Source organism: Gouania willdenowi, chromosome 9 (assembly GCF_900634775.1).
Source record: "Gouania willdenowi chromosome 9, fGouWil2.1, whole genome shotgun sequence".
Classification (NCBI taxonomy): domain Eukaryota; kingdom Metazoa; phylum Chordata; class Actinopteri; order Blenniiformes; family Gobiesocidae; genus Gouania; species Gouania willdenowi.
Genome location: NC_041052.1, coordinates 5,132,214 through 5,145,846, shown reverse-complemented (window position 1 = coordinate 5,145,846; position 13,633 = coordinate 5,132,214). Strand labels below are relative to the sequence as shown.

Here is a 13,633-nt window from a genome sequence, read left to right as displayed (position 1 = left end):
AAGGGGGAATAAAGGGGAATAAAGTCAGCAAAATGATGGTCCATTGTTCTATGAATCTGTGATAACCACATTTATTTATTTATCTAAATAATATCCACTGTTATCCAGGAAGTGTATTATTATTTGTGCCATAGTATATAGTCATCTTAAATACAGTATGTATATCATTGTTTAATCGGGAATAAAATAAGTTAAAAGTGACCAAAAATGATGGAAAAGGTGGTGAAATGGGATTTTAAAAACCATAGGAATTGGTTAAAAGATGCAATTTAGAGTGGCCAAGAATGTTAAAAAGGGTTAAAAGTGTCAATATTGGAACATTTAGAAGGAACAATTACTTTAAATTGGCAAATAATGGGCATTGCAAATCGTGAATGTGGTTAAATTGGCAAAAAAAAAAAAAAAAAAACCCATGAAATACGGTAAAAAGAGGTTAAAAGTGACAATAATGGATCAACATATGTGACATTAGGTGGGAAAAATGGTAAAAAGGGTTTATGTGTCAAAAATGTCTGGAAATTTGATGGAGAAATTGCAGAAATGGGAGTAATGCAGCAAAAATACATTAAAAAGAGCAAAAATATGGCAAGAAAAAGTGATGAAAATAGGTTAAAAGGTTGCAACTTTGGTAAGGATGTATAAACAGGGTAAAAATATGCAAAAATGGGCTCAAATTGTTCCAAAAATATTTTTAGTTTTTAAAAGGCATTTGCGGCTCTCTCCCAGTGACTTGCGACCCCAAACGGGGTGCAACCCCAAGGTTGATAACCCCTGCTTCAGGGTGTTCTGAATTTGAAAAATCAAATGTTAACATTGAATAAGATGAATTTTCTATATATTACTGCTGTAGATTTCCAACAATGCTAACAAATAGCATGGATAGCTATGGTTTGTAAATGCATCCATACATTCACATTGAAAAAACATATAATGCATTGTAAATCACTACTTGGTGGAGTCATAACAATATCTCATCAGTAAGTGTTCCAGCCCATGGAAAACTGCACCTAATGCCAGAATGGCGCCAGATGTTGCCGCATTAATAAACCATAATATCAAGTCCTGCTTATCCAACCTCTCAAAGCCCTAAAATAACACTCATGGCCCTTAATGAGATCTAATTATGCACAAGGTTCTTAGTCAAGGCAATGTGATGATAATTGCATCTGTGGCTTTTAACACTTAGTCGTCAGGTTTTTTTGTTTTTTTTGCCAGGGAAAATTGCTTCCGTCCGTCGGCCCTTTTCTCTCACTATTTCCTCTGATTGTGTCTTTTTTTCCTCCCTCCCACCTTTAGTTCCTATAGTCCACAGTGAGGAGTGGACTATCACACCTATCCACTCTGCTCTGCGACCTAATGAACATTTCTAAATGGCCATGACCAGCTGGTTAAGAGACTAATGTAGCAGCTATTAACTAAAGCGGTTGTTTCCACGCAGTCATTTGTGGGAAAAGCAGAAGAGAAGAAGAGAGAAGGCATGGAAGGAGAGAATCCTTGTTTACTCTTCTTCTTCTTCTTTTTCTTCTTCTTTTCCACCGTACACACACACACACACAGACCGTAGAATCACAACACACACCGCCCCGGTCCGGTATGTTTATCTTTCACATTGTGCAGCAAACAAACCATGCAACGTACTTTCAGCCCACAGTGCATTAGAGCCTATTAGGGCCTCTAGGTGTGTGTGTACGTGTGTGTACGTGTGTGTGTGTGTCTTATTAGGAAAATTCAGTTTCACTCAAGGTCTCAGCACTGTGGTTGCAGCCCACTGGCCATTGATTATTCATAGAGTCTGTGATTGGGTCCATTAATACAAGATTAGGAAAGAAAGCACTGATGCTCATTTTGTGTGTGTGTGTGTGTGTGTGTGTGCGTGTGTGTGTGTGTGTGTTGAATAATGAATTCACACTTTGTGTTTATGTCAGATCCATCAATGCATCGTATAGGTGTGTGAATACACGCCGACAGAACTATACGAAGGTATTTTGTCACTCATTAACAAAAACCCATTGGCTTTGATTTGAATATGCAATGATGATGCATTAGTCGACTAAACTATAGCATCTGTAATACAAAAGCAACGCGGTAGAATTTGTCTAAAAAGGAGTAATTCAATTCAAATGATTTAAAAAAAAAAAGGGGGGGAATTTTTAACCGATCCATTTACTGCATAGTGTAAGATTTCCACCTTAATAGCATTTGTTCTTCAATTGAAAGTTAATCTGGGTAAATGGTGCCTAAATGTTTAAATCACATTTACAGGCTGTCAACTGATCTGATGTTCTTCACATGGTCACCCTTCGTTTGAATGAAAATAAATTGATGGCAAATGAAAACGGATTCTGCAAAGAGCAGCTGGAGGAGAACCTGTTGGATCATAGCGCCACCAAGTGGGGGTTGTAGGCAGAGAGCAGAGTGGTGAGAAAGAGTGGGAAATACACTGATACAGGCCAGGAGGACTCTAGAGAGACTCCAAAAACACACAAAATAACACAAAACATGCAGAAGTACAACTATGATAAAGTAAAAGACAATAAAAAACATGCAAAAGGACAACATAAATACATAGAAATATGAAAAAATACACAAAATGACAGAAAAATACATGCTGTATGCAGAGGTGCAAAGAGTACTGATATATTATACTCCAGTAGAAGTACTGTTACTTGAAATTGTACTCAAGTACAAGTAAAAGTAAGTCATACAAAAAATACTGAAGTACAAGTGCTTTCACAATCCAAGCACATTAATCAGAATATCTAATATTTGAATTTAATATGTTCCTATTAGGGGTGTGCATTGCCATGAATCTGACGATACAATTCACGATTCGCGATGTCACGATACGATATATCCCAATACTAAACAATACAATATACAATATTTCACCTTTGCAAGTACAAAACAGTATGAAATGCAATTTATTTATTTATTTTTTAAACATGCGAGAACAAAAAAATGGTAACAAACTGTAATTCAGCTACCAATATCAAAAACAAGTGGTATATTTATCAAACTGTCATTACGTTTTTCAAAAAAGTTTTGCTCGATTCAGCGATATATTGCGATATTTCACCGTGCGATTTTTTAATTTTTTTTTAACCTTTATTTATCCACTAAAAGTCCCATTGAGGTTAAAAACCTGTTTTTCAAGGGAGACCTGCAGAAGGTACACTCACAATCACATGTCCAAATCGTTTTTTTAATCACGTTTTCTTTACGAAAACAATCATTTCATCGTACTAACATGCAGAGCACGTAAACGCCCAGTCACTAGGTCCTCAATACATTGTAGCTTTGGAAGGTGAATGCAGTTTATCTTCATAAAACATACTGGGCACTTTTATAGACATATGTGGTTACTTATTTTAAAAGCAAGGCAAGGCAAATGTATTTGTGTAGCGCATTTCATACACAAGGCAACTCAATGTGCTTTACATGATAAAACATTCAATTGTTTAAAATCAATAAGAACATTTCAAATCAATTCAAATCATCAACAAACACATGACATCAACAACATGACCAAAAATCTCTCTCTCAATCATATGCAGTAGAGAAAAAAAGTGCCTTTAACGTTGATTTAAAAATGTTCACATTAGATGCTGACTTCAGCTCTGCTGGACAATTTTTGGTTCATTAAATTTAAGACAGCGTGTGACGTGTGAAAACGTCTATAGTAATAAGAAGACATGATGAACGTTTTAGAGATATGTATTTCATACCATTTAGTACTTTTTGTAATTATTGTTATCGCGATGTATATCATATTGTTTAGTATCAGGATATATTGTATCGTGACATGCAAATCGTGAGTCGTATCGTATCGTCAGATTCATGGCAATGCACATTAGGGCTGGGCAATACACTATTGAGATTTCAATTTTGGCAATATAGAAAATTACAATATTGCCTATATCAATACATTCACTCACACGTGCTGTCCCTTAGAGGAGAAAAAGCAAAAAGTGGCACATATTGTGCAGCTGTTTGTTAATAAATGTGCCTGTGTGGCATTTTGCATCTGCAAATTTAACCCAGAATTGTCATTTTGGTTAGACTTTATAGAGTTAAAAATATAGATTTATGTCGAATATGGCCATTTTGAGAAAAAAATTTATTGAGATATGAATTTCGGATAATATCGCCCACCCCTAATATACACATTTCTACCAGTAATAAACCTGAACGTTATTTTAAACATTAACGTTAATATAGTTATAGGTGTTGTGTGTGTCACACCTGTCCTGATGCTGTCCGTGGTGCTGAAACAGTGACAAACTAACTTTGCTAATTTTTTGAAAAATGGAATAATTACAGTTAATTACCATTTACTTGTTCTCGCAAGTTTTTAAAAAATGATGAAAAAAAATGTATTTCACACCATTTTGTTCTGGTAATGGTGAAATTTGTATTTCCTGTTATCGTGATGTATATCGTGTTGCATAGTATCGGGGGGTGTGTGTGTGTGTGTGTGTGTGTCCCACCTGTCCTGACGCTATCCATGGTCCTGAATCGTCACGTCCTCTCCTCCGCTGCCATCTTTGTGCGACAGGCTAACTTTGCTAACTTTGCTAATTGAGGGGGGGCTCCATCCGCAGGAGGCGAAAAGCCTGCACAGAGGCACTCAGAATCGCAGAATCAACCTTTCCCCTGGAGCCCTCACACACGGGACACCCCCACCCATTAAACCCTGTGCAATGTCCGACTTTGACAGCAACCCGTTCGCAGACCCGGACTTCAGCAACCCCTTCCAGGTAGCTCACTGGCTAGCTCGGTTCTTGTTAGCATCATGCTACTAGCCGCACAGCTAGCTGGAGCGTCTAGGACCAGAGCAGTTTAACAAACTGTCAGGACCTTTACCACCTTTGTTTAGAGTATTTAAAGAGATAATTCACAGAGAATAATTGTGACTGTGGGTGTTTGTTTTAATAAAGTCACTAAAGGACCAAGAAAGACTAATAATAGCATACTAACACTAGCTCCGTCTGTTAACAGTGCTGCTCTGTTGAGCCGGTGAGCATACATGGAGGCTAATCTTGTATCAGAATTATAGACTGTGTTAAACAAAACACGTAATAATTTAACCTCTAACAAAGCGCTTCTTTAAGCTTTTAAAATATCATATACACTGATTAAATAGTGCAGTTTGTGTTTCTATTGTGGTCAGTGCAGGTAAACATCTGTAAATGCATCTGCTCAATGAAACCTGTAGCAGAGCTGCAAATGTCAACATGATTATTTATCATTAACTGGCCTATCATATTGTAGCTTATTATATCATACTATAGCTTATTATAACATACTGTAGCTTATTATATCATACTGTAGCTTATTATATCATACTATAGCTTATTATATCATACTGTAGCTTATTATATCATACTGTAGCTTATTATAACATACTGTAGCTTATTATATCATACTATAGCTTATTATATCATACTATAGCTTATTATATCATACTATAGCTTATTATAACATACTGTAGCTTATTATATCATACTATAGCTTATTATATCATACTGTAGCTTATTATAACATACTGTAGCTTATTATATCATACTATAGCTTATTATATCATACTGTAGCTTATTATATCATACTATAGCTTATTATAACATACTGTAGTTTATTATATCATACTATAGCTTATATCATACTGTAGCTTATATCATACTGTAGCTTATTATATCATACTATAGCTTATTATATAATATATCATACTATAGCTCATTATATCATACTGTAGCTTATTATAACATACTGTAGCTTATTATATCATACTATAGCTTATTATAACATACTGTAGCTATATCATACTATAGCTTATTATATAATATTATATCATACTATAGCTTATATAATATTATATCATACTATAGCTCATTATATCATACATTTTTCTTTGATTTAAATGTTTTTTGTTTTTTTTTTATCTAAAGACATTTTTTTAAATGAACAATATTTTTTAATTGAATAATAAAGACACAAATATACCTCCATATCAGACGTGCTGTAATGTTTTGCAGGTAATTTAATTATTTACAAAAGGTTGACCAGCAGATTAAGTTTAAGAGGTTTTTTTTGTGTGGATATCAGATAAGTTTAGCAGTGTTTAATGTGTAGCCCATTGTTGTTGTTGTTGTTTACCAGCTACAAACATTTCTTAGCTTGTTGATGCAGTTCTGACTTCCTTGTGTAAACCTCTGTGCTCCTAAGGACCCTTCAGTGACCCAGGTGACCCGATCTGCCCCTCCTGGTGGTTTGGAGGAGTATAACCCCTTCACAGATGCTAAAACGGTCAGCACAACCACTTACTGTGTACATATATATCTATGTATCATTGAGCCCACTGTCTATTTATTTAATTTAGTGACATTAAAGGTGCTTGGAGGAGAGAGAGGACATAGCTTTACATTTGAAAAAGTACAACTTTCAGATCCCTCCCCCTCCCTCTCCGCTGCTCCCTCCCCTAGAGGAGGCTGGTGTGAATATTGCTAAATGGCCTGTAAACCACACAACAAAACCAGTAAGACTGTCAGGTCATTTCATAAAGATATCGTCTGCTACTGTCTAATAAAACACCAACCAGTAACGTTAGCACTAGCATCGGAAACACGCTAACGTTAGCTCGACTGCAACATCACAATAATATAACATGGACTACGGAATACTAGTGTACAGTAACGATTACAAATCAAACAGGAGATATATACACATACAGTACCATCAGCGGGGAAGCAACGCTGCTCCCTAATGTAAAGGAATACACTCCTTTTTTTTTTTTACAGGCAGCTCCAGGAAATGCCCCCAAATCGACCCCCGCCCCCTCGCAAAACACACAGCCTGCCATCATGAAGCCTACAGAAGAGCCCCCAGCGTACTCACAGCTGCAGACTCAGGTGACACAAGCTGTAAAAATGTTCATCAGGACGTGTACTATGTTATTTCTTTCACTTGTTACTGAAAACTCAGCTTTAGATTAGTCACTGTGCTGGAATATATGAATGTATGAATGTCAGACTTTTTCCTTTGTTGATTTTTGTTCTTTTTTTATTCTCTATTTCCTGATGGCTCAACAGCAGCATAAAGAGGTACTGATGTTCCCTAGTGGCCCCCGTCTCTGAATCCCTCTCAAATAACAGTTTGCAAAACAACAACAACTAACCGCCTGTCATTTATACATCTTCACAAACTGAATGAGCTATTATCTAAAAACAGTAATTTCAGATTCAATAAGTAAAGGATTTTAGACTAAACAATTCTAATGGGTGAGATGTGTGTCAAAATGTGAAGATTTGAGAGGATAAAAAAAGGATAACTGTTGATAACTGTTTGGAAACAAATTGAAATCAGCCATAATATTATGACCTCTGACAGGTGAGAAATATTATACAGAATTGTTCCACATAGTGAGTAGTTGGTATTAGATACAAAATACTTCTTTAGTGTCTAATTTGAGGTGTTGGAAACAACAACAACAGAAAAATTGGGGCATTGTTAGTGTTAGGGGTTTGTTTTTTCTCAAAACGTTGTTATTATACGCCTGAGCCAACTGATGCTACATCTAACTGAACAACAGACAAATTGGAAGAAAACACAAATGCTGGATCAATAGGCTAAGCTGCTCCTGGTCTGCTAGAACTGAAATGTTCCTCAGATAAAAGGTGTTGCTTACACACAGAACCATGAGTGGTGTGAAGGACAGCTGGTCAGTGTTAATTTTGGTGACTAAAGATTTTCATCATCGTTTTACTCGACTACATCTTTTAAAGTGATAATAACTAGACTATGACTAATAAAGAAATGTGTTAAAAACAATGTCAAAAATATATTTGAATTTTTGTTGACGAATAAAAAAAAGGAAACTATAATTTCGTCACATGGGATGAAATCCAATCTGAACTCGTGATTTGTGTTTATTTACAAACATTCATTCCAGTCAATATCTGGATGATCAATGGTAGTTTAATCTTTTTAAAAAACTCTTTTCCTGTATATTTTAGTAAACTAAAATCATTTAGTTGTCTAAAACAAGATTATAACAGACTGTTAAATAAATTAATGAATAAAAATAAAACTAAACTATAACTGAAATAGTCCTGATGACTAAATTTGGACGAAAACTAAGTTGCATTTTAGTCAAAAGACTGACAAAGACTAAATTAAGATTTGATGTTATAACTAACACTACAGCTGGTCTGAAAGTGATCAGTGAACAATAAAGAACGCCCCTCCTTTTTTTACCCTCTGTCCGTGTAGCACAGCTCACCCCAGTAATAAACGTACAGAAATTACCGTAAAGCCTGTAAACAATGGCCCCTGTGTTTCTGCTGTAGGATCAAGCACGAGCTCAGGCTGAGTTGTTGAGAAGGCAGGAGGAGTTGGAGAAGAAAGCAGCAGAGCTCGATCGACGGGAGAGAGAGTTACAGTCCCATGGAGCAGCAGGAGGTCTGTCTGTTTGTCTGTCTGTCAAACACACACGTCACTAGGGCTGGGCATCGAGCATCGATTGGTCCCAGGACTAACTTGTTCAAATTTTGGAATTTCGATTCCTACTTTCGATGCCAAATCCGTTGAACGGAAGAAGCTAACGAACATCAACGAAGAGGAATCCACCAGAACTGTTTGCGTTACCGCGTTACTCTGCGGTCACCCCTCCTCATTGAGGGGTCAAAGGCTGCCCCGTTCCCTCCATGGGGGTCTGGGTCTCACCCTCTGGCCTCCCCAGCCAAGCATTGCGTCTCGCAGCACGGACTCATAGGCCCACTCGTGGGGGATGCGACTGTGTTTGCAGGGGGTGCCTCCTGCCATGCTCCGGCCCGGTTTGCCGTCAGTTCCTCAGAACCTAAACCCCACTGTGCGCTGTTGGGCGCGGTGGTCTCACCCTGGCCGTTGCCCTGTCATTTAAAACATGTTAACTTTCTTTACCATGCCTCAAAAAAGAATCGGAATCGTTAGGAATTGGAATTAGAACCGGAAATTGTTCAAATTCAAACGATGCCCAACCCTACATGTCACTCTGTTTGCACCCCATCTTTTTTCTGAGCGAGCGTTGGCCATCATCAGACTTTCACTAACTTCCTGTCAAACATCTGTTCTTCAGGGCGTAAGAACAACTGGCCTCCTCTGCCTGAGAAGTTTCCAGTCGGCCCATGTTTCTACCACGACATTGCCGTGGATATTCCTGTAGAATTCCAGAAGACGGTTAAGATTATGTACAACCTGTGGATGTGTAAGTAGATCAGGAACAAGTAGAGCCACAGAGATCGTGTTTGGTGTCACATTGGTTTTCACTGAGTGGTTCTCTGTGGTCCAGTTCATGCAGGAACTCTCTTTGTGAACATGTTTGGCTGCCTGGCCTGGTTCTGTGTGGACGCGTCTCGTGGTGTAGACTTTGGTCTGGCCATGCTGTGGTTCCTGCTGTTCACGCCCTGTTCCTTCGTCTGCTGGTACAGACCGCTCTACGGGGCGTTCAGGTGAGTCACACATAACTGATAAACACCTCCGCTCTCTCCGTGCGTGTCCTCCTCACTGTTCCCTCTCTCCTCCTCATCCCAGGAGCGACAGTTCGTTCCGCTTCTTCGTCTTCTTCTTCGTCTACATCTGTCAGTTCGGCGTTCACGTGCTGCAGACCATCGGGATCACTGGTTGGGGAACCAGGTGAACACATCACATGTTTGGACTCTGCGTTCTTGTGTACTGGGGGGTTTCATATGTGGTTCTTGTGTTTTCCAGTGGATGGATTGCAGCTCTAACTGGTCTGAACACCAGTATCCCAGTGGGTATCATCATGCTGCTGATCGCTGCTTTATTCACCGCGCTATCCGTGGGCTCACTCATTATGTTTAAAAAGGTAACATCATACACAGTTACTTCCTACAGCAAATGTTTGGCCTATTAATCATTACTAGTGCTTTATGTAGAGCCTCTGATTTTCTGTGATAGTGAAAAACAATTGAAAAAAATTGAATTTACGTCTGAAACAGAAAAAAAATCAATTTGACCCACGGAAATGCCTCACATGCATCTTTGGGGACAGTATCATACATTTATTTGCTATTTTTCACCAGAAATTGGTGATTGAATGTCTAAAAAGTGTGACAAACAAAAAGATATGTCCAATTCTGCCCATAATCGCGTTCAAATTCTGGTTCAAGTCAATATTGGCTTAAAAGTGGCAAAAATGGTGGGAGGGTGGGTGGGGTCATGTAATTTAAAAAGTAGGAACAATTAGTTTAAACTAAATAATGAGTTTAGACAAAGAGGTTAAAAGTGACAATAATGGGTCAACATTTGCAACAGGAGGTGGAAAAGTGATGGAAAGGGTTTATAAGTGCCGAAAATGTCTTGAAAGTGGAAAAAAATGTGCAGAAAACGTATTGAAATTTTGAGGAGAAGTGGCAGAAATAGGAGTAATGTAGCAAAAATATGGCACGAAAAAGTGATGAAAACAGATTAAAATATGGCAAGATTGATGTAGTTGCAGAAAAAGGGTAAAAATAAGCAAAATGGGCTTGAATTGTTGAAAAAAATATTCTTGGTTTCTTGAAGATATCTGGCGATGCCGTCCCCATATCTCACGACCTCAAATAGGGTCCTGACCCCAAAGTTGAGAACACCTGCTGTAGAATGACCTTTATTAGTGGCCAAAAATGGCAGAAAAAGGTTCAAAGTGTCAAACTTGCAAATAAGGGGCATGACTAATTGTGAATGTGGTTAAATTGGCAAAAAAAAGAATGAAATAAGATAAAAGAGGTTAAAAGTGGCAATAATGTGTCAACATATGTGACATTAGGTGGAAAAGTGGTGGAAATGGTTTGTAAGTACTGAAAATGTTTTGAAAGTGGGAAAAAAGTGCAGAAAAGGCATTGAAATTTGATGGAGAAGTGGCAGAAATGGGAGTAATGTAAAAATGCATTAAAAGGAGTAAAAAATATGGCAAGAAAAAGTGATGAAAATAGGTTCAAATATGGCAAGTTTGGTGTAGTTGCAGAAAAAAAGCTAAAAATGGGCTTGAATTGTTAAAAAAATATTCTTAGTTTCTTGAAGGCATCTGGCGACGCCCTCCCAGTGTCTTGCGACCCCAAGGTTAAGAACCCCTGTTCTATAGCACTGTAAATGTTTGAATCCCTGTCTTTCTCCAGGTTCATGCTCTCTATCGTACGACTGGAGCCAGTTTTGAAAAGGCACAGCAGGAATTTGCCACCGGGGTCATGTCTAACAAGACGGTTCAGACCGCAGCTGCTAACGCCGCCGCTAACGCAGCATCTAGCGCTGCTCGTGGAACCTTCAAACCTCACCCATAAACACACACACACACATGGAGACGCTCCAGATTAGATGGAGACGTACAACTCTGGCCTTTCTCATTCTCTCCTCCTCCCACGACATCACACCAGTTCCTTTTATGAATGTTGCAGAGGTCACGTTTTGCTCTCGGCTTTAAACGTTTGAACGTAGAGAAAAACATGTGACCAGAGTTGTTCATTTCCACTTATAGAGACATAGAAGTAAAAAACAAGAACTCACTCCTTCCCTTTCCCTCATTCACTCCGTTTTGTTACAATGCTAACGTTAGCGAAACAGGATGATCTGATCATGTGGTTGGCACAAACCTCTTAGTTTCCTTCAGTGATGTTTGAATGATGGTTAAACTGGTTCCTTAGATGTGAAAGCATGATGGCCACAAACATGCATGATCAGCACAGTAAAGGGGGGCAAACTGGATTCTGATCTCCATTTGGAAGCATGTGTCAAACATCTCAGCTTGTTTTGTAGCTCCTAACACTTGATTAATAACTATTGCTGCTATGAATGTCGAAAGGAAAGAGGCGGGACTTCCTGTTGTCGTAGTTTCTGCTGAAAAAAGGAAGGATTTCCCCCACAGAGAGCTTTTTACACCATCTCTGGATTATTATTATTATTATTATTAATAATTTCTCTCATGTCCATTTTATTCAGCACAGGATGTAAAGCCAAACTAAAGATACATCTAAGAAAGGACTGAGCTTGATTTAATGAACTGGAATTTAATCGATGAGGTCATTCACGAACAAAATCAGTGTTACTTTGCGACTGAAGTGGACAGTGTTAGTTTTTGTGGTGGTGATTGTGTGATGATGTGTGACTGCTAATGTTACACACGTGTTGTTGACTCTTCTGTGAGTTTAAAGGAATCAACAAACCTGCGTTTGATGCACATTTCCTAGTATTTGTTGAACTTAGAGCTGAAACGAACAAGTTTTAATGTGTTTTTAACTTGTTTCCATTCATTTTTCTTCAGCTTGATTTTTATGGGGCGCCATTTGTAAAGTTGCGCATGCTAAAATAAACAGCAACTTTTGGCAACAAACCACGTTTAAAAAACGTGAATTTTTGTTGTTACTTTTGACCAGACTTACGGTAATACTGTACTTTAAAATAAATGCTAAATGTTAAATCGAAATGAAAAATATAAATCGAAATGTCACAGGTGATCCTAAATGTTTAGCTCATATGCAAAATCATAGTTTGAATTTAGAATTAACTTAGATTTAGATTCAACATTTACATTTATATTTAACATTTAGAGTTAAATGTTACATTCAGATTAAACATTTAGATTTGATATTTAAAATGTATATTTAAATGTAACATTTAGATTTAATATTTAACATTTAGATTTACCTTTCAAATTTAACATTGACATATTTTTATGAAAAAAAAAATCACAAATTTCACAAATATTGCTGTAAATCTGGTCAAAAGTTTTAAAAAAAAAATCACACGTTTTGGCAACGTGGTTTTTTGCAAAAAGTTAATGTATTTTAGCATGCGCAACTTTACAATCGGCTCCCCATTTATTTAACATTTTTATTTATATTTTCCTGTTTTTTGGTGTAAAACACTGGATTAGCATCAGAGAGGAAGAACAGGACATTACTCTAAGATGGTTTTTGCTCTGACTTTGACCTTTAATGAAGCGTGCTTGTTGTGAAAAATGGATTTAAACTTTCCCGAAGTGTTATTCTTTGTCCTAGAAAGCTGTGAGAAATCTACCAAATGTCCCCAGTGGAATTTGTCTTTAAAACTTGAGCCAATGTGTTTCCCACTTCCTGGTTTACTTTAAGGAACCTTTGCTGCAGATACACCCACACGATTCCCATGTCGTTTTTTAGCAATGACGTCAGGCGTCTGTGGGTCACTTCTCGGTCTGCAGTCCAAGATAAGCATGTTTGAAGTCTGACGACAGTGTTTATAACCTGTGAACATGTTATTCCACTGAATCGGAGAAGAAACTCATCCAAAAGGGACAGCTGTATATTTGTAAAGTTAACATTTGCTTTCCATTATCAATCAAATGTTAAAAAAAAAAAAAAGAACCTGTAACGCACTCGTCTGGCCTTTGTCGCATGTGAAATAGTTTGAGTTTTGTATATTTATGGTATTAACATTAAATAAAATTTGAAAAAAAAAACCTAAAGTTTTGTTTCTTATTTTATCATCTTATTTTGTACATTGGTTCAACTTCAGGAACAACACACAAGAAAGAAGAAAAAAAAAAAAAAAATCAAGCAACAATGTCTACAGAGCATGTATCAAAGTCAAGGCTCAGGGGCCAAATCCGGTCCGTTAGAGCATCTAATTC

General features: G+C 37.4%; 1 protein-coding gene across 3 annotated transcripts; it reads left to right on the top strand.

The window, feature by feature from the left end:
- The first annotated feature begins 4,505 nt into the window (after positions 1-4,505).
- On the top strand, positions 4,506-12,640 carry LOC114469539 (secretory carrier-associated membrane protein 1-like). 3 transcript variants are annotated; one of them, XM_028457114.1, is made up of 10 exons: positions 4,506-4,757; positions 6,223-6,303; positions 6,795-6,905; positions 7,089-7,097; positions 8,343-8,454; positions 9,110-9,238; positions 9,323-9,482; positions 9,565-9,666; positions 9,742-9,859; positions 11,151-12,640. In XM_028457114.1, exons 1-10 carry the CDS (start codon positions 4,701-4,703, stop codon positions 11,310-11,312), a joined length of 1,041 nt encoding a protein of 346 aa, XP_028312915.1. In that variant the 5' UTR covers positions 4,506-4,700; the 3' UTR covers positions 11,313-12,640. The 3 variants fall into 3 exon arrangements, with proteins under 3 accessions (XP_028312915.1, XP_028312916.1, XP_028312914.1); XM_028457113.1 differs by having other exon boundaries at positions 4,507-4,757; positions 7,086-7,097; XM_028457115.1 differs by lacking the exon at positions 7,089-7,097.
- Positions 12,641-13,633: the final 993 nt, after the last annotated feature.